The sequence below is a fragment of the Anoplopoma fimbria genome, chromosome 20, assembly GCF_027596085.1.
Source record: "Anoplopoma fimbria isolate UVic2021 breed Golden Eagle Sablefish chromosome 20, Afim_UVic_2022, whole genome shotgun sequence".
In the NCBI taxonomy this organism is placed as follows: Eukaryota; Metazoa; Chordata; class Actinopteri; order Perciformes; family Anoplopomatidae; genus Anoplopoma; species Anoplopoma fimbria.
The window spans coordinates 18434461-18461383 of record NC_072468.1 but is presented as its reverse complement, the minus strand read 5'-3'; the positions used below and the strand labels follow the sequence as shown (position 1 = coordinate 18461383).

Sequence of the window (26923 nt, the reverse complement as noted above, 5' to 3'; positions counted from 1 at the left end):
AAGATCGTGACCTTCTTTTCATTCATTACTTGCACCAAACATATACGATAACCCTGAATATCCAAACAAAAAGGTGAGATTAAAAGAGCTGAATGCACAAAGGACATGACACACTCTGGACAACAGCAACACACCTTTCTGTTTTTATGCATCCGATTCACTGTGACAAGAAAGAACAACAAACTCATTCACTACTGAACTAGATAAACAAAACTATGAAATATTATTCTAACCTCTTTTAAAATCAAGCATGTCCACATGCAAATAAAACGTGCACACACTTGCAAATAAGCACACACACACAGTGGGAGTATAATCCTCTCAACAGGAGTGGGAATTTCACAGCGGCCGTGGGAGCGGCAGGCCAAGATGACGCATGGACTGAGGCTGTATCCCCTCAACGGAAAGCCAACACATACGCACATGTCCACTCACACACACACACACACACACACACACAATGCAGCAGTGCTGATTAAGGGAATTTCCACCATGTGCATTGCAGACATGAAAGAATAAGATCACTGAGGTACAAATAATAATTACCGAGGCTAAGTGATAAAAAAGAACGCTTCAAAACAGGCGTGCCTTTCAAGTTAGTGAGCATGTGTTTGTATGGTAATTGCCACATGCCGACTGTGGTTTCCATTATTAGCAGACTCGAGGTTTGTTTCCATATGAAGGGCACACGGCGGCCTGCTCCCCAACAGTTTGCTCCATATGGGGACCGTTAGCGTTCACACGTGTGTTTGTTCGCCTCCTTTAGAACTTCATCAATCATTAGTGGCGTTATTCCTCTCGGCACATTACTATTGATGTGCGACTTGCGAGGCTTCATTTCCAGTGTCTCTTGCGGTGAAGGACTGGCGACAGCTCTGGTGTCAAATCAGCTGACTGCATGGACGTAGGCGTGTACATGTGAGGGATGTTGTGTTGACTGTCCCTACCACTCTAAGCCTGAAGTGATGACCTGGTCGTAGGAGGGTGGATGAGGACACAAGAGTGCCGAGGGACACACAAAAAAAAATAATTCATATATATATATATATATATATATATATACACACACACACACACGCACTTCCTGCAGCCTAAGCTCCAAATCTGTCACAGCTCTAGAGGATGGACATGCTATAAATACACAGCTTGTACACAAGTATCCTCATCTATTCAGGAATCCTAAAGTGTGTCCATCAAACGTTCACATTAGTAGTCCCTGTTAATTCCCTCTGTCCCCATAGGATCCCATCTGTAACGGACATTATCTTAATCTCACCAGTGGACATAAAAAGCCGGGTTTACACAACACAGTGAGGGAGATGCTCTTCTTACCACAACTGGCATCAGCTGAGAAGAGTCCTGCAGGGATATGTAACACTGAACTCTAATGTGCTGAGAGGTCATTGTGTTGTAGTATGGATCACAAGATTGATTAGATGGATCTTCTTTCTATAATCAAACGATATTGGGGCCCACTGTTTCCTCGTGAAGCCAAAAGCACAAACAAAATCAGAAGCATCGGATGTGTAGCTCAGATCAGATCCGTTTTATGGGACTTGGTTCCCCTCGCAGGCTACTGTGTTGGACCTGAGGCAATTTGCTTTATTGTCATGTTGGTCCAATTTGATTTACCGCTTACCTAGCAAACCCAATTCGAAGGTTATCAAAGCAGATTCAAGTAGCCCTTCGGATACAAAAGTACCACAATGAGGTCCAAAACAAATGATTAAGTCAATCGATGAGGGTTAAATCATATCAAAGACTAAGACTAGACACATGGGGATAAAATCTAACATTAATGTGATATGTAAACTTGAAGTTCAGACTAGGGTCACAACCAAAACTGTGTCTAATCACCAACTTGGCTAAGCAGGCGTCCATGGATGTAACAGAAAGGTGTAAAGGGTTGACCAGCCAAATGGGTCAGTGTTGTAACTGTACTTGGAGCATAATAATAGCTAAACTCGTCCAGGTCAATGGCGTGTGAAGGCATGTGGCCAGGGTCACTCTTATGACATTTACGCGTATTATAGACTTGGTTGTGCTATTAGTGCATTGGCAGGCATGACTAATGCAATGTCTGGGTGAAACAGAGCCAGAGAGCTGAAGCTGTTGGGGTCTGTGGGTCTGAATGAAATGCTTCCAGCAGGTCATTGCTATAACTGGAATCAAGTGCCGGGCTTACAGTAGATAGTTTTCTTAATTCGGATTATGGAATGTCTATTCATGGTTCTTGTTCTTGGCCAAAGGATAAAGTGTTTAAAAAGAGTGGCACTGCAGGAGTTCATGACCACAGGAGAGGGTTGGAACATAGACAGAGTGACTTATCTCCTTCAGGCTCAGCTCTTTCTTCACCACAACAGTCCAGTAAAGAGATTGCTCCCGCTGCATCAATCCAGACAAATCATTTATCTCCTCCGTCGTGCCACTGCAGAGCCGTTTTACTGCTTTAGTGACCTCCGCCAAAGTGATAGGAAAGTTAGGGCACCCTGATGGTTTTGGAGTTGGGGCAAAGACTTTAAGTTGGTCATCCCTGAACCACAACAGACTAGGGCCTTTTTTCTATTTGTCATTCATCTCTTTCTCCTCTTCTTTTCTCTCAACTCTATACTGTTAACGATCTATTTCGGCATAAATGCCCCGGAATTATGAGAAAAGAAAAAAAAAGTTATTCAAGTGTGCCTCCTTCACAGACAGGTTTGGGAGTTTTTAAGGTTTTCCTTCCATCATCCAACAATATCCCCAGCTCCTCTTCCCTGCTGAGAAAAGTCTGGGGAAGGCACTGCCTGTCCTTCTTGAATAATCTGGAAAAGGAGTAATTTCATCCCCTGTCCATTAGTTGAAACTAGAGACAGTAATGTTTCAGGCTCACTCCCCTTCAAAAAAGATGACAGTAGACATCCACAGAGTCAGTCAGTCAGTCCACCAAGGCCCCTGCTTTTGCCCACAGCCCATGTGGCAACGCACTAGAGCCTTACACTTCTCTGGGTTGGTGGCTGCATGTAAACTGTTTCGGGTGACTAGGCGACAGATTACTGCAAACTAACTCATCAGGTCTGGTTTTAGAGAGAGACCGATCCATAAAAGGTCTTTGAATCAATCTTCATCTGGCCCTTTACCAGTTATAAATATTTATAATTCTTCCATAAAAGTTCATTTTCTTTCCCTTACTTATTCGTATTCCTCCATTCAAAGTACAGTATGGATTTACATTAGTGCCTTGGCTAGTCTTAATATAATATTTGTGTAATTCGTTTCAACTGGAGCATGGTGGCTCTTTAAATATTAACATATGGTAAATGTTCATGTGAGAAGACAGCCCTGTGAGGTCCACAATCCTGAACTCATCTGGTGTATTTTTCTGGTCCCCACAGAGGAGAGGTCAAAGTTCAGAAACAGGAACAAATAACTATGAATGTATACACACTTACACACACAGATACACTAAGAATCAAACACATTCAGCCAGTTTCTCTTTCCTCATACCTGAGAGCCCTGCTCAGCTTGTCGTAGTTCATTTGGGGTTTACACTTCCTGGCCCCCCACAGCCGGGCCACCTCGTCTGGGTCTTTGATGACGAACTCGCCATAGTCCCCCTGCCAGGCGATGACATCATGGTACTCTTCTTTCCTGAGCAGCTCCAGGATGAAGTGCCACAGCTGGATCTGCCTGGACCCCGGGCTGGACTCAGGCTTGTAAGCCCATTCTGGGAAGGCGATCCCTGTAAAAGAGAGATAAAGAGAGCGGGAGGGTGAGTGTGAGTCACCGGAGCACAACAAACAACAGGGTATGATGTTGTGGACAGCACATGCTATAAATCTAACAGAAGAAAACCCCTTTTTTTGCTGACAAGACTGCATCTAATATTGAACAACTGAGCGACATAGACCTCAAATGAACTCTGACAAATCTTTTTCTATTCTGTGGAGAAATTCAGACCTCTGAAAACTACTTTACAGACAGACAAAAGAAAAGACGAAGATATGATCACAAACAGAAATCTGCAGTTTTTACACTTTTTACAGATGATTCTCAAGCTATTTCTCTTTTATTGAACAGTTTGAAACATTGGAAAGCAAGACTTAGGGCAGGAAAATACTTCTCCAAAATGATGATATAAGCCAGCCCAGTTAGGGTAAGGGGCCGTGTTGCCAGTAAAGTTAAGAGGACAACATTCATTAACCGGTATTTATGTTCATTTGGACATTTTCCTGCATTATTAAAATACTTATTTATCACTGCAGCAGGCAGTTTGGGAAGGACTGCTGGTTAACAGGTAAAAGTTATGGGCTGCCATTAAATAAGTATGTCATAGTTGTTCAATTTTCCAACAACAGAAACAGAACATTGTTCATGTAAATGTTGACCACTAGCCATGCGTCATATTAAATTGACGTCTCTTTAAAATTACGTTGTTCAAGTCTCCTCTTTCAGCCTTTCCCAGAAGAACACTTAATGTGGGTTAACGTGTACTTTTTAACTTTGATAAACTAATAAAGGCATTTAAACTTCATCCTTGACTCGTTGCAGGTGTGACTGAAGAAAGCCCAGAGGCAACGATTTGTCTGAAGAAAGCAAATTTCTGTCTCACTTTTTTCCGCATTCATGCATTTTAAATGTCAATAAAGCCGATTATACAGCACAGCTGTTATCATTAACCTGTATTTATGTGACCATAAAATAATGATTTGGTCAGCTAGGCTTTCTCACCCCTTTCCAGATGTTGGCTGTGATGCAGCTTTGCTTTTTGTTTGCTGAATGAATAGAGGGCGCAGAAGGAGATTTTGCCCTTTTTTTTCACTGCACGAGGGGTCTCTACTAAAAAGAACCTAGAAATGCTCGGCAAACACAATTTTAGACTTAATGGGGAGGTGAACTACGGGTTTGTTTGAACCGCACTCGTCTACTGTCATTACCACAGTAGCTCTTCACAGGAAACACACACACACGCACACTGAAACTACAATACTGAAAGTAGTAGAGCAAGTGGGCTTCATGGAACAGTCAGGGACATGAAAAACCTTTCCACCTCTCCTCCACCTCTTTCCTCTCATGCAGTCATTCTTTCCTATGACCGGAGGAAAACAACATGGCCAGTCATCTCTCCTGTCTATCCCTTCATCTCGCTCCACCCGCGGCTCGAAGGAAACGTGGAGTAAGAGACACAGAACTAGACTGTGGGCGTGGGTATATGACTGTTTGCGTGAGCATGTGTGAGCCCAAATGTACAAGTTAGAAAAGAGAGTTTCTGTGCCAGAGCTCGTGTTTGAAAATGTTTATGCAAGTCTCCCACTAACATTCTGTTGCCTGGGTGGTCAAGAAAATTTGACACGACCGAGAAGAAAATAGACTATTACGGTATAATATCCAGCTCGATATAGCCTGGACTGGATTCTATCAACAGTCATCCTCACAGCACGGACAAATGCACGAGTGAGGAGGTGGAGTTATCAGAGAAATAGCATCCACCCTGATGAAGTGTTGTTTTGCAGGGACATTTAATGCCCGCTGATGTTATTCTATAATGTTTGGTGCAAATATTATTAAGCTTCACATTAAACTGACTGCCCAGAATAAAAATGTTTCCTATTTTGTCACATACATGGAGGAGGATTATTAGAAACACACTTATATCATTCATTCTAATTAAACAACATAAACAACCCACTCTGTCACTATGAAAATAAATTGAAAGTTGTAAATTTGATTCTTTCTTTTTTTTTTTTTTAACTCTTGAGGTTTATTTTTATTACTTCTTTCTTTGGGAGGACATGGAAAAACATATATAATGCTAGCATGATACCAGTGTTTGCAATGCGTGTAACTGCACCGCATGCAAATGGCAATAGAGGAAATGAGACAGGCTTTGGCTGGAAATTGGAAATTGGAAAACAAACAGGCCCAAATCAACAGATTATGGATGTGCAGGCTTGTCAATGGATTTGCAGGATGACAGCCTGAGGCGGAGATAGATAGCCCTGATAATCTCTGCTGCACTGGCCTGTTCAGACCATTTAGTCACTGTTGCATAACACTAAATAATGCTGATAGCACATCTGCCAGACATTTGTAAATCTGTACATACATAAACAATAGTCAATAACCGTACAATTTCTTTCTTCAAAGAACAGTCCCACCGGAAGCAGGCACCTGTTGGTTTCCAGTGATATGTTAAAAGCAGGCAGAAAGTAAAGCTAAACTTGCTTTTTTTCCCCTCAGCATTAATTCTTGGTGGTTTTTCCTCCAATCGCAATGATGCATTTCGAAGGCATGGTCAATGAATCACTCAGTTGTCCCGCCTACTCAGGAATAATTTTGTGACTCATTAAAAGATATTTGAATATCAGTCAAACAATGTGCCTACACATTTTCCATCTCCAAATTCCAGACAGGATTTTGTGTTGAATATTATGCAGATAGTGTGTGGCTGGTGAGGCAGTCAACAAACAGTCTGTGCGGGCAGCTTAGCTACAGATTATTGTTCTTTATAACAAACATCGCAACGTGTGAAATGACCATGGGTGTGAAAACTGTGCCGTCTGTGTTTGCTATTTCTCAGACTTTCCAGACCTATATAAGTAGGTAGCAGTTAGCATGCAAATGAAAAAACAGGCCCTCACTGTCGTTTTATTTCCTTTTTCTCTTCCCACCCTTCTCCTCCTCCCCCTCTTCTTCTTTCACCTTCAAAAATTCAAACAAACACTTGTTGCACGATCAAACCCTGAGTGAGCGACAATCACAGAGGAACAAACCGGGGGCAATCATAAACCTATTGGCCCAGTTTAGCCTCCAACATAACACATAATCACCCACACACACACACACACACACACACACACACACTCCTGCTGCAGAGGACAACATACTCTTTCCAGAGCAAGACGATGGTGACTGTGTCAAGACAAGTCGAGATGTGACTGGTCAGAACCTTCAATCTGACTGAGATCGATAAATGTGACCATATCTGAACCACCTAAACCTTTGGTGCTGCTGTCCAGCTGGAAATCGCTCCACTGAAGCTGCTCAGCTGGCAACAGTGGATGGCTGTTTGTACTGGGTGTGAAACTGAAAAGCAGGAGTCGCTAAAAAAAATAAAATAAAAAAAGGCTGATAAATGAAGAAAACAACATCACAGCTTTTAAGAGTTTGAGTTTGTGCAAATGTGAGTCAGTGACTTTGAGAGCGTGTGTGTGTCACTCAAGATGCGTCTGTTGTGATCTTTTTGACTTTGGCCTGGACCACAGAGGTCACTCTATACACACACATCATATTTCAGGTCCTTGAAATGGATCCCATGTAAATACTTGGGAGGACTGACAGCCGGGCTGTGTGTGAATAAAGGCAAGAGGACATTCTCTCATTTAAATGATGCTGTCATGGCCAACAGCGTATATAAAAGCTACCACATTGCATATAGCGAGTGTGTGTATGACACAGAGAGAGAGAGAGAGAGAGAGAGAGAGAGAGAGAGAGAGAGAGAGAGAGAGAGAGAGAGAGAGAGAGAGAGAGAGAGAGAGAGAGAGAGAGAGAGAGAGAGAGATAGTGGGGATTAGGTTCAGAGGAATGCTGGGAGCAAGAACAGGTGCCTTTGTCCTTGTATCCACCCAGAGTCCAACCCAGGCTGAGCCATCCTGACTCACACTGGATCAGCTCTCTCTCTCTCTCTCTCTCTCTGATCCGTCTCATCGGTCTTGAACGCCCAATAGGACAATATTTTACGGGAATTTTTTGGAATGTGTGTGTATATGTGTGTAAGATCTGCATGAAGCTAATTTATGAAGAGGAGAGAGAGAGGAGCAGCAGGGAAGAGCCTGCAGAGAACGTCCTAACCCCCCTCCACCACACTTAACCTCTCTGACCTCAACTCTCCCTCTCTTTGGCTCCTTTCCTCCCTCACCCCCTCCTACCTCCCGGGGGAGACACCAGATAGCCATTACAGCATGCATGCGCAACACTCACACTCTCACACACATACACAGACAGACTAGGCATCAATAATGTAGAGACTGGTGTGGAGGGTTGACGATAGGGGTGCGCCTAATCTCTGGCCTGGGACACTAGAGAGTGTAAGTGCGTCAAGAGGTGTGTGTGTGTGTGTGTGTGTGTGTGTGTGTGTGTGTGTGTGTGTGTGTGTGTGTGTGTGTGTGTGTGTGTGTGTGTGTGTGTGTGTGTGTGTGTGTGTGTTGGGACAAGTGAGGGGCAGGTGGTAGAAAGTGATGCAAAGGGGACGAAAAAGGAGGAGGATGGAGGGGAGGGAGAGGGAGCGCAAGAGGAGGGAGTGGGGGGGGGGTCAGAGTGAAAGAGAAGAAGGCAAGATGAGATGGGGTGAGCACTAGGACAAGTGGAGATCAGAGAAAAGAAAGTTGGAGGAAAAAGAGAAGGGGGAGGGAGGTCGGGGAAACAAAAGTGGGAAGAGCGAGAGAAAGAGAGACAATGGCAAGAGTGGGAGAGGAGAGAGAGGGGGTGGATGGAGGGAAGGAAAAGGGAGGAGGAGGAGGAGGAGGAGGGGGGGGTTAAGGGAGCGATGAGATCATAGCTCGTCTGGTAGTCTGTTGTCATCCAGATCAGATTGCTTATCCCCCCACCTCCTCCTCCTCCTCCCTCCCCTCCCACTCCCCTCCTCCTCCTCCCCCCTCCTCCTCTCTGGGAGTGCGGATGCCTCTTTTCCTCTGTGTGATCTTGGTGGCAGGCCCCCTAGTAGACTTCCAACACTGCTGCTATTCCAGCTATGCGGGCTGCTCACCAGTCCAACAATGACCTCCACTCTCTGCGTGAGAGGTGAGGGGGTTTGGGTGGGTGGGTGGGGGGGGGAGGGAGACGAGATGAAAGCAAAAGAGTGGAAGAGAAAGGAAAGGAAAGAAAGAGAAAAAGACTTTGGAAGATGAAGAGACCGGGGTGCTGTGTGGCGGCTGGGTAACGGGGCAACTTCTCGGTCAACTTCTATAGATACCGTTGAAGATGCGTGACGGCAGAATCCCACATGACTTCATGTCCTATAACTTGGAATCCATAATTCATTGGATGCGTCACTGTGGTTTTTATCGTCCATCACTTTGACTAACAATTTTTTGAGGCGGCTTTGTTTAGAGCGGGTCGTCCTTTAACCACATGGTTGGCTGTTCAATCCCCTGCTCTTCCTGTTCGCATGTATAAAGTGACCTTGAGCTATAGACAGCAAACCCCAAGTCGCTCCCCATAAACACAACTTGAAACATTTTGGAGCTGAAACAACTAGTTGATTAGGCAGTAAGCAATTATTTACAAGCAAAAAGGTCCAACTTTCACCGGCTCCCGCTTCTTAAATGTGACGATTTGCTTCTTTTCTTTGACACATATGATGGTTTATGTTATCCAGAAGAGTTATGAACAATAGTAGCAACACAATACATGTCCCCTGCAACAACAGTTGGTAGCTGTAATGCACCAAAAGATGTAGCAACACAGCAGGAACGGCGAAGAAGAAGAAGACTGCTAGAAAGCAAACATGGATGTAAACAGTGGAAGCTTTGCAAATGTTTTACGAGGAGAGAAATGTAAACACGTACACACACACACACACACACACACACACACACACACACACACACACACACACACACACACACACACACACACACACACACACACACACACACACACACACACACACACACACACACACACACACACACCATTTTGGAGAGAAACAGTGTTTGTTCACAGAAAGCCCCAAAGGGTACCTTAAACTGAGCAACTTTGTGTTTTTGGACTGTTGGAAGAATACAACAAGCGATTTGAAGATCTTGCATTCTGAAAAATTCTAATGAACATTTTTTTTAAATAATTTTCTGACATTTTATTGAGAAACTGCTTCATCAATTCATTGAAAAAATGAACTGTGATGAATAAAATGGTTAGTTGCAGCTCATTGGACTCAGAGGCATGGCTGACTGGATCACCAACCTGGGCATGAAGTGCCAAGGAGGGCGAGGGCTGATGGGAAGGAGGCAGAGACGGACGGGCAGTCAGACAAAGTAGTGGAGTGAGAAAAGAGATGAGGAGGAGAGATTCCCAGAGCTGTGAGTCCTACTCAGCAGCAAATCAACTGACAAGCCCGTGCCAAACTAACAGTGGAGTTGCAGACTCAGGATTTTTTTTTATACAGGGCCTCTGAACAGCCATTAGCGGCAGTTTGGCTAGCTCCGTACTACTTTAACCCAACTCAGCTTTAGCGTGGATGTGGGAAACGACCGGTGCAAGTGTGTGAGTGGGTGAGGGGGGAGTGTGAGGTCACCGTCGACTACGAGAGTCTGTAAGAGCACTAAAAAACTGAGAGCCAGAGTCAGTATTAGCCTGTAGCACGTTCATACACAAGTATACACAGCCTCGTCTTTGTCACAGCTGCTCGGATAAGTGAATCTGCCTGAAGCGCCGAGCTCGGGCAACAGAGAGGACAGAGAAACACAAGACCAGGAGGTGGAAGGGGAGGGATGGAGGGATAATAAAATACTTGGGAGGGTGAGACAGAGAAAGTAAGAGTGAGAGGAGGGAGAGAAGAAGAGGAGGGTTGGCTCTGCAGGAGTGGGAGGGTAATCAGAGCCCATACGCCTGAATCCCAAAGTGTCTGGACTCTTCCCACCAAGTCCATTAAAAATTCATTAGGCCAATACTCGAGGAAGACTAGAGGGTGAGACAGAAGACAGAGAGAGACAGGGACAAAGGAGAGTGACAGAGAAGTTGGGACACACATGGATGGGAAAAGTGAATCATTTGGAAGTGAACTTTCAACTCCAACTACTACTCTAAACTATCGTTTTGTACTTTGAGATTATTATGAAAAATTCAGCTAAATGTCTAACACTTGTTGTTAAAGAGAGGTATACATGGGACTTCAACTAACAATGATTAATATTGCTTTTATTATGGATTAACCTGCTAATTATTTTCTCAATGAACATATCTATTGTCTGGTCTACAAAATGTCAGAAAATAGTGACACATGTTCATAACAGTTGCCAGAGAAGTGAAGATGTCCAACGTCAAAATATTTAACTGTCTATAAAAGCAAACTAAGAAAACAAGCAAATTTGGACATTTGACTGACGGGAAGCAGTAAAAATACGGTTTATATTTTTTTCTGTAAATCCACTTGTTTCAGCTCGGACTACAAGCATCGGCCTTTGGTTTCATAATATTCATTGGTGCATTGAATTAGTTGACTAAAAACTGGATTGTAATGTTGTAATGAGAAGAAAATATTGTTTTTCTGCAAGTGGCTGCATGATTTGTTACAACTCAAGAAGAATCCGATGTTTAAAGCCGCCAGCAGTGGAAATGTCTAGTGGAGATGCAGATTAGAAGAATAGGAAAACAGTTAACTGCGTCTAGTTTCTATTTGAATTTCACAGCGGTTTGCTTTAAATTCTGCAGAACTAGAGTTGGATGATGATAAATAAGAAGGCAAGTTTTTGGGTTACTTACACAACCCGGCGGTTGCAATTTTGTTGTAACATGCAAAGTAGATGTTACTGGTTTGGAAGAATCTCTCAGGGAAATGCGAGTTGTTAAGAATCCAGATGGAGACTAAATTCCTTTAGATGAATTGTCCTTGTTGGAGCCAAGAACATTCATGCCCCCTGCCTAACCTGAGTACCTGGGGGGGTTAAATAAACACACAGAAAAACATGTAAGCCTAGCAGGCCGCTCAACTATTCTTAGAGGTCACACACAGTCTACAGTTCCTATAGGCTCTTCCTCACATGCCATGTAGCAGTAAAAGAGAGGAAGAGAAGAGCTAGAAGGAAGAGAGTGCTTTGTGGCCGTGGAGGGGACAAAAATAGCACCACGCACACACAGACGCACACACACTAACTTACCCACACTGGGGTTATTGTTCAACAGTGTGTGAGAACACACACACACCATATGGATGGGGAGAAGAGGGAAAGTACAGAAGTGCTGAAGGAGGAAGAGGAGGAGGTGATAAGGAAACAAGTGGGACAGGGAATGAGAAGGACGTGACGTAAGATCTCGTCTGTCGGCCTCTCGATGTAAAGGTTGTCCTCCAATGAACAGACAAGACGTCTTTTCCAGGAAATCGTAGGGGAAGAGCTAAAAAAGGCAGAAGAAAAGCGTCCATAGTGATCCTCTCTTCCAGAACAAGCTCCTCTCCTTCAGACCTCCAAATCTTGTTCACATGCTCGACTGCTAGAGTGTGAACTTGTTAAGTCACGACATGGTTCAAATGTCCATGAGGTGAGAAAAAAAGGCTTTGAAGTGTGTGGAAGTGTGTTCCAGGGTGGACTAAGAACAGCAAACCTAGAGCCTACATGTGGTTTATCAACTGGCAGAGGAACTTTACTATAAAATTAATTAACTCACCAATGTAGGGGCTTGATCAGTAATCTCTTTTAAGTCACTTCTTAAAACCCATTTTTACAGACTGGCTTTTATGTGATGTCGTCGCTTTAATGCTTTATTTTATTATTGGTTTTACTTAATTACTTTACAAAATTATTTTTCTATATTATTTTGTTTATTGTTGAGATTTCTGTTGTTTTATTGTCTTGCTTTGTCTGTCAAAGCACTTTGTAAACTCTGTTTTTAAAAAGGTGCTATATAAATAAAGTTACTATTATTATTACAATTATAATAAGGTATTATTGTTTCAGTGATTTTGCATATGTTAGCCAATTAACTACAAAATACTTTACACGACTGCTGAGAATCAAATGTTCATCAAAGCAAACCTTAATTGTTTTAGATCCACTTCCAATTTTCCACGCAGTCATATATTTCAATACATTAAGAAAATACACTTGTACGAGATAATCCAACCCAATGAACATTTGGTGACATAAGCTTTCTGTCAATGTTACATTAACAAAGTGTTCTAATGCAGGTTCAAGTACAGAAACAATGCAGCAGCAGCAAAAGAAACGTAACCATTAGCCTGCCTGAATAAATAGAGTTATTGCTTGCATGGAAACAATTGCCAAATGTTATGTAAAATAGATAAAAAATGGGCAGAACAACCAGGGTCCATAAAGACAGACAAATCAAGTTTAACGGGCCAACTAGGAGGTAAAACTAAATCTGTAAGTATTTCATTACATGACATTACAGTCATTTAGCAGACGCTTTTATCCAAAGCGACTTACAATAAGTGTATTCAACATAGGTATTCAAGAGAACTACTAGTCACCAGAAGTCCTTTCTTAAACAAGCATCTAAAAGCATAAACCAGAGCAAAAGTACAGTGCAGAAGCAAATTACTATGAAAACAATAATTGCAACAAACTAATACGAATACAATAAGTGCAACAAACTAATACGATTTCACCGCCATGTGGTCGCCTGGTTTCTGAAGCCGCTGTGCCCATTTGTGACAGCTTCACTATAGTTTGCGAGGACCTGAGGAGAACAAAAGGAGAACACACTCTATAGCTAGCAACATTACCCACAGCAGGCGGTTCTTCACCTGGGAGCTCTAAGAAAAGGCGCAAACACACACAAACACCCATGAAGCTTTTTCACACGGGAACTGGAAGCTTAAAAGAGCAAAAGCCCCAAATGCATGTAGGAAGAGCAGCGTGTGAACAAATAAAAACTGTCCACGCACAAACAGGCGAGAAGCCCCGAGGCACCCGATGTGCTCTCAGGTGGGCCGGACAACTGGACTCTCCTCTGTGTAATCACGCTCAGAAACAAGTCTGGTGGGAGAGTGTGTGTTTGTGTGCGTATGTAATCCCCCGAGTGTGTTAAGAACAGCAGAATAATATTGTGTCAGTGAGAGAAGAGTCCTGTTGCTCTCAGGGCGCCGTTAGATATATTTACTCTCACCAAAGTGACGCCCTGCTCCCAGGACATTAACCCTCCTCTTTAGACACAACACACAGATAGATATAGTTAAAAAAAAATCATAATTTGACAATTAACTATACTGTCAATTCCAGATTTGAAAGTGTGATAGCCTAATGACAGCTTTATACGTAGTCAAATTGCTAGTGTAATTTTCTCTGTATTAAATTACAGTACACAACTCTTCTGATGACCATGATGGTGAGCATTTTAGAAAGGGATGCAACAATTTGCGTTTGTTTCTCAACACAAGTTTTCAACTCTTTTGCTGTAATATTTACAATAAAAAGGCCTCACTGCACATTTTTTGGGAGACGTGTGCAAAAAATAGAAACTTCTGTCTGTAAATACGTTGGAAAACAGTCTTATTAAGTATTACTTTTACATAAAAATGTTAGTGAAAATGTAAAAAAGTTAGCTTGACACACCAACATTGAAACATGAATTTTAATAGTAAGGGAAGTGGCTCTTTTTCTGTGCGACTAAGCAGAAATATGTGGTTCTTTTCCCATGATTTTCTTTAAAAGTTACTTTTAGGGAAAAGCTGTTAAGATGTAACACGACCGTGCTACAGGCCAGAGGCGCCGCTCTTCTCTTTCACTCGGCCGCCCCACCTCACATGCTGGTGTTAATGTACTTCTCCGGCCAACAGCTTGACAGTGAGCTGCCAGTTGACGCTTCACCCCTCTGGTTCAACAACACACTGCCTACAGTACTGCACTGCCAGTAAGAGTGTTTGTTGACTGTGCGGACAACTCCGTGTGTAGGGATGCATATGTACAATATATAAATATAGACATTATGTAAATATCAATACGATGTGTAAAAGTCAAGCTTATCTTTAGCGCTGAAATGCTGACTCCATCGAGCAATCAGTAAATCGATTGAATATGAATTATTTTTAATAGTCGCTTCAGGGTCATTTGCCAAAATGCCAAATATTTTCTGGTTCCTGTTTATCAAATATGAAAGTTTGACAGGAAGCTAATAACTTTTGGTATTGGACTGCTGGAGGAATACAGTTTACAAGTCATGGAGAGGTCAATTTGGGAGTTAAATATGGGCAAATTTGACCATTTCCTGTCATTACTTAGAATAACACGTCATTGAAAAGTTGGAAAAAAATAATCAAGCTATTCAGCTATAATACAATGAATTATTTTTTGCAGCCCTATAATTTGTATCCCACTCGTTTTCCGTTTTTTGATAACATATCATTCATTTTAACTTGAGTATGTGACTATGGAGGAGTTGGTCTGTAGCTGTGATCACCGACAAAGTGCATTCTGACTACCGCTGTGTGTTCGTAAGGTCTCCGGGTTAAAGGGTGATTTTGCCACACGGGAGTAAATTAGATGTGGCATAATTGCACCTTATATCTGTCAGGTGTGCGTGTGTGAGTAAGCGAGAGGTGGCACTTTTGGGAGGTGGTTTCCTGGAATGTGGTACTAGAGCGGGACAGGATGTTAGCAACTGTTATGCACCACAACAACAGATCTGTTTCCTGTGTGTGTGTGTGTCCATGCGTGTCATTTCAGATATACTCTAAAATCTGGCAAGAATCAAAACCAAAAACAGGCAAAACAGAGGCAACTGCTGAGAGAACATTAAAACGTAGCTTGCTCCGTCTACTCAGAAATAGTTCTTATTTCTACTCAGAGATTGTGCTTTCATTGTAAAAATGTACAGTGAAGGGGGCTTCAAAAGACCCCCCAAAAAATGATAAGAACGTCAAAGTGATGCACAGTTGTTGCATTAGGCTGTCTTTCAAACAAATGAGCAAGCACTCAGACCATGTGCAACTACTCACTTAGGTGTGAACGTGACAGCATGTACTGAAGATGAGCCAGAATCTCCAAACATAAACGACAGCAACACACACGGATCTCAGACGTGATGAAAAGACACAAAGAACCAGAAAAACAAGTCCACCACAACAGCCTCAGACTAAAACACCCTGTGTGAGTATATTATGTGTGTGTGTGTGTGTGTGTCAGTGCTGACTCAGTGCGTGAATGATTTTGTTCAGCCTTCACAACGCAAACTCTCCTTCATTCTTTCTCTCTCTCTCTCTCTCTCTCTCTCTCTCCCTCTCTCTCACACAGTGTCTCCTAGCAACCAGACACTTAAGGCCTAAAAATAACAGAAACGAATAGAACAAAAAAAATAAAGCATAAACGGCAATTAATCCTTTCAAGCCTGGAACACAGACTCAAATAGACCAGGTATTTCAAAAGGGACGAGCAGGGCGAGAGCGAGCGAGCGAGCGGGAGATGGAGAGACGCAGAGAGAAAGGAGTGGGAGGCTGAATCTGCCAGCAACAGGTAGTCGTCAGGAGACAGAGATCTGCACTACATGACAGTGTGTGTGTGTGTGTGTGTGTGTGTGTGTGTGTGTGTGTGTGTGTGTGTGTGTGTGTGTGTGTGTGTGTGTGTGTGTGTGTGTGTGTCTGTGTGTGTATATGTGCCCACTAGCCTTGGCTGGGAACAAGACAGAACTTTTCCACCCTCTCCAAAAGCAAGGACTGCTCAAGGCAAACAAAGCTCCAGTGTAAACCAACCCAGCGGTCCTGCAACAAGCCGGCAACGAGGCTTTTGAAGAGAACAACACGCTGCACGTCAAGAATACTCTGCAAGGCCTCTCTCTTTGACGGCGAGCACTTGTATTGTGATTTTACTCCCCTCCTCTTCCCACCACATTATGAAATAAACAAGGTTATGAAACAAATGTAAAAAGACAACTGAGTCATGAGCGCACACACGTACACAGAGGCCTGCTGTCTAGAGTCTGAGGCAGACACATTCCACAGTGGATTAACTTTTTTCGAGATGCACGATGGCAAGTGAGAGACTGAGCAGCGAGACACCTGATCTTTGCACCAGACGTCTTACAGCTGAGGAGGAGTTCTCGGTCTGAGAAAATCAGGTCTGTGTTGTGTGTCTATAGGCCTGTCTGGTATTGTATGTGGTGGTTTCTGACTCTTTCAGAAACCCCAAAGTCATAAGAGATAAAACCTCAATCTCTATACTGCACATCTGATTTTGACTTGCGGTATGTGTCATATGTTGCAACTAATGGGCATTTTCATATTTCATATTTCATCTGTTAAATAGCTGAAATTAGTGAAGAGGTCCCTAGATCCTTCGGCGGTGTCTACAAACATACAAAATAGTTGCAGATGAATCTACTCATGTTTCAGCTCTTATTGAAACCTGTGGTTCTCTAATAAGGCACGTTAGCATAGAATCATTTCCATTACTCTGTCCCTAACCGGGGAAATATTAATAAGGTGCAGGATTTGCATTGCATCTTCAAGTCCCAATTTGATCGTTGCATTCAGTGAACTAATGAGTCTTGTCGAGCTGGGCTTAATTATTGGCATTACACTCACAAATAACTATAAATAAGGCATCATTCAGATGTAGCAGATTCAATTGGTCCTATTAAGCTGAGACATAACTTTGCACAGACAATAAAATGCACAGAGCAGATCTGGGACCACCATTATTCTGTATTTATATTAATCATATACGTGATGGAGGTGCTTACATATACCCTGGTGCTTATTCATATTAGATAATGCTATAATTTACCGCTCTGTTCATTGTACTCTAAATGCTCCGGTGGAATGGTGCTGAGGCAATGGCATACTTTTATGTATTAATAAAGTATTAATTCCTACAACCATATTTATATTAAGAGTTTAGAATGTCCACACTGAATTGAATAAGAGCTGTAATGTGTCCACCGATTCCTGATAACTTAAAATCTAAATAAACTGTCTACTTCAAGAGAGCACAATTAAAAACTATTCTTGGGGACACAAACCTGTTGATCTGATTTATTACATATTCACTTCAATGTGCAACGCATTGAAGTGAATATATATTAAGGCAGTGAAAATCAGCGTGTCCCTCTGGGTGTCATGTTCCCATCATTGCCGATTGGAGCTGGAGACGATAAATACCTGTGACTACTGCAGAGTCATTTCTCCCGGGAATGAATGCCGATTGTAACCTTTCCCACCGAAGACAAAAGCCAGATGTCGGTTGGTGTTGAGGGATGTGTAGCGGGGAAGGGGCTTTAGGGACACCAAGCATGCAACCCATGACATGGTCTGACAATATTTTGCCTTTACATGAAACTGCAGAGCAAGAGAAGGCTTATAGTATTCAAATTCCCTCTCTTACTAGCGCAGCAAGCCCTGCTGAATTTAAATATCTTTTTTATAACTGACTGAACAAAGCAATACATTCACTGCAGTGACACTTACTGTGGCCCCGATTTCTAAATGAATACAAACTGATGTATCCATTTAGGCTGAAAAGCGTGGTACTCGTCGGCTGTCTTTTTGTCAATTTGTTCCCAAGTCTTTTCACAGCTAGCAAAGTACCTAATGATATGAATAAAAAGTTCCTGATGATGGTTTATTATTGGACCTTATATACACGGACAGCCCAGTCGGATTCTTGTTAGCCCCTAATGCAAAGACGCCAATAGAAATATCTAAATATTTAAACTTGTTATGAACCCAGACACGACGGCGTTTAGTTTTCTGACATATCTGGGACTTCCACAACATGTACAAAGCATCAGTAGTGGTTATTTCGGCCATGGTTGATGAAATGTTGGTATCTGCATGGGGATAAGCCTCCCTTTCTCTTTGGCCAACGAGAGACGCAAATAAACATCCCAAGTCAAACTTGCATGTGTAACAACGTCAACATTTGCTTTGCGTTTGGTTTGATCACAGCATAATGCTGAAAAACTGTAGAACATTATTCCTTTTCGACCAAGTTGGCCTTCCCTATGTCCCTAGAGCAGTGGTTCTTAACCTGGGTTCGATCGAAGGGGTTCGTCAAGTGAGCCGCCGCTTTAAAAATGAATGACCGTCTATTCCTTAAGGTGCATTCACACCGAGCGCCCCGTTCGGTGTGAACGCAGCATAACGGTACGGTGGCTTGGGTAGCCCAAAAAGCACGGAGAAAGCTAAAACTTATGCTGCGTTCAGCAGATGACAGCAGATGTAAACGATGAATGCCTCGACGAAATCATTGAACTTCAGCAGAGCCAGCTTCAACAGCAACTCTTCGGAACAACAACGCTCTCAACGTTTTGGTGTCACCAAATCGTACCATACTCTCGTATTGCCAAGAAAGCCCTTGAGATACTCACACCGTTTGTTACAACGTATCTTTGTGAGCAATCCTTTTCGAGGATGGTGGACATGAAAACTAAGAAAAGGAACAGACTTTGCTGTGAAAATGATATGAGAGTGGCACTTGCCAAGGTGAAGCCGCGCATTTCTGAACTTGTATCTGAAAGGCAACAGCAAAAGTCACATTGATTTGCAGTAAATATTCACTGAGTTATGTTTTTGTGTGAAATTCATGTTTTGTTTGTCGACAAACCGATCCTCACAGCATCGTACGAAGTTGCGTACCTGATCGCAAATCATTCATTGAGTTATGTTTTTGTGTGAAATTCATGTTTTGTTGGTTTTGTTCTTTGCACACAGTGATTTTGTGTGCAACTGATGCATGGTTCATTTTGTGCACTAATAAAATATATACCTATGTTTTGAAGAAATCATATTTTATTTTTCCAATTACGAAGGGTTCGGTGAATGCACTGATGAAGCTCGCAGGGTTCAGTACCTCCAATAAGGTTAAGAACCACTGCCCTAGAGCTTTCATTATCTGGCTATCTTTTACTAAAATAAATGCCTACATTAAGCTATATTTAGCCCAAATAATTCCGTAACCATGTGCGCATGGAGAAAGTTGTTTATAATTGACTTTCCTGTACAAAAAGAAAAATCCATTCAATCATTTTATTTAACATGTTACTTGTTTAGCTGGATCAACCTTTTAAATTAAACAGCCACAGAAGAAAAAAAAAAATTGTGTTTTGTTCAATAACTTAAAAGCTGAAATGGGAAGCCTGTGAATGTACTATATGCTTATGTGTTTGTGTACGCCTCTTGTTATGAGCTGCGTGCTGTTGTTCAGACTAGAGGTGAGAGTGAATAGGTGGCTGGCCCTGGGGAATCATGTTTTTCTCTGGTACTGCTCTGATGCTGCTAACTGTGCTGATGATGCTGGCTTGCATTCACACAGAGTTCGAGGCAACTATCACAAAAGCTACACGGAACAAAAATGTACAGTGACCGTGCTTGTGTGCAGAAAAACAACATCAATGTATCACTTGTTGACCAAGCGAACATGCTCCCATCCAACACATGCACTCCCTCGTAGACTATGTCAGCATCAGGGGACCACATAAACCTAACTTAAGGGTGAAGCAGAGGGCTTCTGGCCTGGTATTCTAAACAGGCCCTTGGGTGACGAGTGAACAGGGGACAGCACAGCTTGCCAACCAGCACTGTTGTCCTTAACACCTTCCTGCTGCTTTGGGGAGAGCAGCTTTAGAGCTGTGTACAACATCCAGCCTCCAAAGTGCTAATTGATGGGTAATTACAAAAAAATTTAAGTTGGGCATCAGCATTGCATCACGGTGAGGGTGAGAGAAACAGACTGAAGCTAATAGGTCTGAGTTACTAATATGTTGTTCCTCCAATCAAAATCTTCCGATTACATCAGCGGCTCATTAATGTATTCAATTTATTTCACACTGGTCCGAATGCACGCAACAATACTTAACACAGTGTATTACGCATCAGTACAAGCAGAATTTAAGTATGAGGCGGCGGTGGACTTTGCATCTTAAGTGGTTCCTGTGCGTCACCAATGTGTGTGAGCAGCACCAAAAATACGCACTACTTCACCGAGTCCCATCAACCTATTCCTTCCTCCACTTCTCGTCTATTTCTCCATCAATGCCCCATCCCGACCCCCCTTAACCCTCCTGTTTGTGCGTCCAACCCTGTGCGCTTTCCTGCCATTCTTCTGGCTCAGCTAATTTTAGATGAAGGAAAAAGCTCTGTCCACATCTGCTAGTCATTCTGTAAGAGGTTTGTGTGTGTGTGTGTGTGTGTGTGTGTGTGTGTGTGTGTGTGTGTGTGTGTGTGTGTGTGTGTGTGTGTGTGTGTGTGTGTGTGTGTGTGTGATTGAGAAAGGAGAAAGAAAAAAACTGGGAAAAGGTCAAAAGGGAGAGAGAAGAAAGGAGAAGCAGGAGAATGAGTGTTGAAAAAGAAATAAAAAGGCAAAGTATAAAACAGCCAGAGTAAAGACAGGGTCACTGTCACAACCAGAACAAACGTTTATCATGGCCAATATACAGTCATTTAGATTGTCAAGTGTTTCTTCTGCATTTACTTGACAGTGGTGAACCACAAGAGCAACAAACTGCCTTCACAAGTAAAGAGAATGCGGAAAAAAAGAGCTAAACACCATCATTTGGCTCAATTTGCCCCGAAAAGCACAGACAAATGTGAAGGCAGAGTGCTTGGAAACGGCGCTCTCTTTAATGATCATAAATCTTCCAAATGGGACTCATTTGTAGTCTGAAACAAAAGAAAGAGGGAGAACGAACAACCTATGGTTTTGATGCCGGCCACAGGAGAGGTCAAAGCTCAAAAGTAAAGGAACAAAATACGCAGGATTATAGTATGCAATACATTCTTTTTCTTCAGAAGTTTTAAAGCTGCTTTGAATATTTTCTTTATAAGAATTTAAACCAAAATTTACCTTTACATTATAAATACAAAAATAAGTTGTTTATTAAGCAACACTGACTACGTCGTGAAAGCTTGGTTCTGTTTACAGTGGTGAGTCATTGGAATGGCAACAGCACATGCTGGCTGATTCTGTGAATCCAACATTCATCATTTTGTCGTGTTGAACACAGATTGTAAAAATATCGGGTTCACGTCTGTGGAAGGCTGTGTCCGCTGTAAAACGTGGGCCCAAACAAAGACTCGTATTGTCTTCAGATGAGCGGGGAGACGTGGTCGTCCTTTGTCCCAAGTGGACAGAGCGAATCGCAAGAAAAACACACACGCACACAGCCGTAGACAACCGTGCACACAAGCAAATGCTCAAAACACACACACACACATGATCCTGGCAAACACCACTGTGAATGACAGTGGGCTGTGAGGGGGACTCAGAGGGCAGAGCACAGCGTGTTTATGTGTTTGTGTTTATCCTGTCGTAAACAGGGACAAGAGACACATGCAGTGTCGCCGCCTGTCACCACTTTCTCCTCCTCTCCTACTGTTCTCAACCCTTCGCTCAGTTTCTCCAGTTTTCCCCAAATCGAGCCCTGTTCCTGTTCCTGTGCCCTCGCTTCGCCTCCTCTCGCCTCCCTCATTTCCCACCTCCTCTAACCCTCACCCCCCACTCGGTCAGCTTGTTAAGCATGTCTCCTAAAGCTGATTAAGTAGTGTTCATCGGCTTTACGTAACATTCACCTCGCACAGACGTCGCTGCCAGCCAGCCAGCCAGCATACGCTCTTTGTGCCTCTGTGTTTATGAGAGGAATCGGAGAGGGAAAATTTGCTTGAATGAACAATGCTCTGCGTGGAGTATTTGCAGTTGCAAGACACACACGCGCACACGCACACGCCCCTTGTATGTATTATGGTGACACTATGTCTTCATGGATCGGAGCCAGGTCAGCACATGGTCCCACTGATTTGAGCACATTTGGCAACATTGTTGGAATGTGCACATCATCATGGTTTTCCGAGGTGCGTGTGTGTAAATGTGTGTGTGCTCCTACTGCAGTCTGTGTCGATAATCACTGCTTATCCCCTAGTTAGCATGGCGCTGCCAAGAGACCACGCACCTTCAACACGCAGCAGGGGGCGGGACACGCACGCACGCCAGCGCACACGCACACACACACACACACTAATTAGAAGACGAAAAAAATCCGACCACATGCGTACACACACACACACATACATACACTTTAACACTGTGTTGGTGCAGACTGTAAACAAAGCCATGCTCCAGATCTCAGTAATTGGTGGAGTGATTGAGTTAACGAAGCAGCGCACACAGGCAGGTTAGAGAGGTCGACTCGCTCTCCTCTCCTCTCCTCTCCTCTCCTCTCCTCTCCTCTCCTCTCTCTCCTCTCCTCTCCTCTCCTCTCCTCTCCTCTCCTCTCCTCTCCTCTCCTCTCCTCGTTTGCTCTTGCGCTCTTGCCTCGTGGGAGAGATTAGAATCCTCAGCTGGAGCAAATAAAGCTGTACGTTATGCAAGACCCCAAGAGAGGGAGGATGAGAGAGAGACAGAGAGAGAAAGAGAGAGAGGCTGATGATGATGTAACATGATAGAGGGCAAAATGCTGAAATCTAGAACGAGAGAGAAAGAGAAGAATGGATATAGAGGTGTGTGATGGGAGGCCTTGAAAAAGCCGACTTTGCAAAAGTCAGCTGCTGTGTGTACCTTGCTGTACTACATGGTGCCAGTCATCAAACTCAACAATGGCAGCCGGGTCTGCTCTCCCATGCAATGAGCTCAGCAGTAAACACACAGCTGCTCTGCACTGGCAGAGACCAGTCCTCTTCACTCCCTCACATCCTTTGGCCCGGCCACACAGAAAAACTAGACTACACAGTTTAAGGTCATTCTCAGTGTTATATCTTCATCAGTTCTTCCTTATAGATTCCCTAAGTGACATATACGACACAATGTTCCAGATGCAACCTACAATGTGGTTTTGACTGGCCTGCCAGACCCGGAGGAGCAGGCAGGGGTAGAGAGCGTAATAGTCGCTGCCCATCTTTCGGCGCAGGTTGAAAACTCACCTCTTCAAGAAGTACTACCCTGAGCCTTCCTCGTAGCACTTATTGCATTCGTATTAGTCTGTTGCAATTATTGTATTCGTAGTAATTTGCTTCTGCACTATACTTTTGCTCTGGTTTATGCTCTTAGATGCTTGTTTAAGAAAGGAGATGCACTTATGACTTCTGGTGACTAGTAGTTCTCTTGAATACCTATGTTGAATACACTTATTGTAAGTCGCTTTGGATAAAAGCTTCTGCTAAATGACTGTAATGTAATGTAATGTAATGTAATACAAGTAGATCTGACTAGAGTGGAATCTCAATGCTTTAACTGTAAAATGGACGGCATGTGCTGAATGTTCACTGAAGTGCTTCGTATGTACATGGTCATAGATATTGTGACTCGTAGGGGTTGTCACTTTTTTTTACTAGGAAACTGTTCAAACGTAGGCAGAAAAATACAATTTGGTTAGTAAAAATGCTGTGGCGAGTGTGGTGTTAATGATCAGTCACTCTGATCTACTGCCCTGTTGCCCCATCACTTAATTAAGCAATTGTTGTTCCCCTTGTTAAACACAGTGGAATAAACTAGCGAGCCTAACTGAACAGATAATCCGGACACCAAACCATTCGACATCAAGTAATATTTGGGAGCAATTTGGTTTCTACACCATAGAGGGAAAAATTGTAGTTGTAGTCTACAATAATTAAGAAAAATATTAGGAAACTATTTTGATAGTCAGTAAATCGTTTCAGTTATTTAAAAGTTAATATTAGACATGATGTAGGACTCTGAAGTATTTTTTTGTTTTTTTTACATTTTATAGACAAAACGATTAATACATAAATAAAAAGGAATAATCATCAGATTAATCAAAAATGAAATGAATCAAATAATTGTTATTTTGTTAATTGTTACAGTTCAACTAAGACATGTGTTGTATTGCTTGTTCGGCACGATGTTCTACTTATGAATACACTTTTACATATCTACTTATCATATCGAATGCTACATGCTGTTACTTGTGATTTTGGTTTTTAGATGCTGCTGTTGGCAGTTCATGCACATAAAGTAAAAAACTAAAATAAAAGGTGTCATGAGACAAAAAGAGAACGAAGACGAAGGAGGAAGGAAGTGAAAAATGACCGAAATTAATAAGTATGCAGAAGTAAAGTCCACAGTGATAAAACACTGACTGGCAGAGAGAGAGAGGGAGAGAGAGAGACAGAGAGACAGAGAGACAGAGAGAGAGAGAGAGAGAGACAGAGAGAGATGAACTTTCTCCCCTCCGTCAGTATATTGCTTGGATGCTGTTATGTAAGAGCCGAGTGTACATACACCGATTACCTCTGCTCGGTGGAACTAATAACATGAGGCGTGTTTGTGTGGGTGGGTACGTGGGTACATGTGTGTGTGAACATACAATGGTGCTACATCTCAGTTACATTCCACGCACAAAGACGTGAACGCACGCATTATACAGACTGACAGGACACATTCAAAACTATTGTCCGGATTCAAAAAGGGCTCAGATCATCCATCCAAGGTGTAAAGTAGCACGGGGGGTTCCCCATGAAGTGAGAGCCCCACTGGCTTCCAGTTACACCAGCACAATACCAGTTTGATAACACACACACACACACACACACACACACACACACACACACACACACACACACACACACACACACACACACACACACACACACACACACACACACACACACACACACACACACACACACACACACACACACACACACACACACACACACACACACACGGTACAACAGATCAGACTCAGTGCATTCACAATACACAATCAGATTTAGGAAAAACTTAAATTATCGTCAATTTAAAATCTATATTGTGTTCTCTTAGTAAAAATGCAGCCAATGTCTGTTTGAGTTTTAATTGGATTACAGTTGTCTTTTTATGGATTCTCCCTTATTTCATAGTACTACTTCTGCATCGTAAATAATAAATGGGGTTATTGCAAACAACACAAAAGCTTAAAGGAATATACTAAATGACTATTTTTATATCAATTGCTCATCATGTGTTACATTGTTTTTCTCGAACGCCTCCACTACCGTTTCATGCGTTGACTAAGAGCATGAGACCGTAATGGCGGAAGTGCTTTAAATAGTTTGATGTATGTTTTTGGAAAGTATTTAGCATATGACTAGACATGCAAGACTTGGATTATACTGCACAAGTTGTGGGAGAGTCTGTAAGCAGATTTTAGAAATACTTATGCAGTCGTTAAACCAGGCCTTCATTTACAACACCAAGACGCACAGTAGAAAAGTAGGCATTGGACTTATTTCTGCAACAGGAGTTCTGATCCGACTGTAATCTAATAATGAAATTCAACCACGCAGTAGACCAAATATTAAAAGCATGGTTGTGGCAAAAATGTTGTGACTTATTGCCCCACCCTAAATTACCCAGAGAAACCAGCTTCCACATTCACGTCGCTGACATCAATGAGTCACACACACACAAACGCACACGCACGCACAGGTCCCACACACACCTCTGCACTCCGCCTCCTCACATAACTAACCTAAGGGACAGAGTGTACCTTTTGCACAGAACCCGGTTAATACTTGGGCCAGACGAACACAATAACCCTACTAACACAACACCCACACTAAAAACAGCGAGGATACTAGCTGGGGGCCAGCTGGAGAGAAGGCTGTGTACCAGAATGCGTGTGTGATGTTAGATGCACGTGTATCAAAGAGACTACAAAGACCCCAGTGTGTATTGTAGAGTGCGTGTACGGGCTAAAGTACTTCACTAATATTACGGTTACAACACTTCTTCATTTAAAAACACTCTTTCTGTAGCCTGCAGTCACGAATGTAATGATTTGATTGACATATTTTGGCAGGCAAAAGATGCTGCAGTTAAGACTTGTTTCCAGGATAACATGTATACAACGTATTAATATTTACCACAGCTGCATATGCTGGCAGTTAAACACCACACACAGAGTATGTTAAAGAAAGTACGCTATGTGACGGGTTCCTTTGTTCAGGATTTACGTCGCCACGTTTTTAAGTAAAGTGTTGTTAATGCCATGGAGTACACGACGTGTCCTGTACCTGTTAAAGTCACCCTCACAGATTATCTTTTAATTCGTCACATATTGGATCATTTCCATTTAACTGTGTTTTAAAGCCTTGCAGCCCTTCACTCGAAAGTCTCTTTTGTCCATTTAGTCTTCCTCCTTCATATTTCTGGTTGTGTATATATATATATATATATATATATATATATATTATATATTCAGCTTGTCATCCTTCCCCCTCATGCTTCATAAATCCCTCCACTGCCCTTGATCCATTCTTCACTGCTTTCCTTTTTTCCCTTCTCAC

At 42.6% G+C, this 26923-nt stretch overlaps 1 protein-coding gene across 1 annotated transcript in view; it reads right to left on the bottom strand.

Moving 5' to 3' along the window:
• erfl3 (Ets2 repressor factor like 3) overlaps nt 1-26923 on the bottom strand; it is a 45920-nt gene that overhangs the window by 8927 nt on the left and 10070 nt on the right. Inside the window, 1 exon segment of the mRNA XM_054621596.1 lies at nt 3487-3721. Within this exon segment, the coding sequence (XP_054477571.1) occupies nt 3487-3721 (235 nt within the window).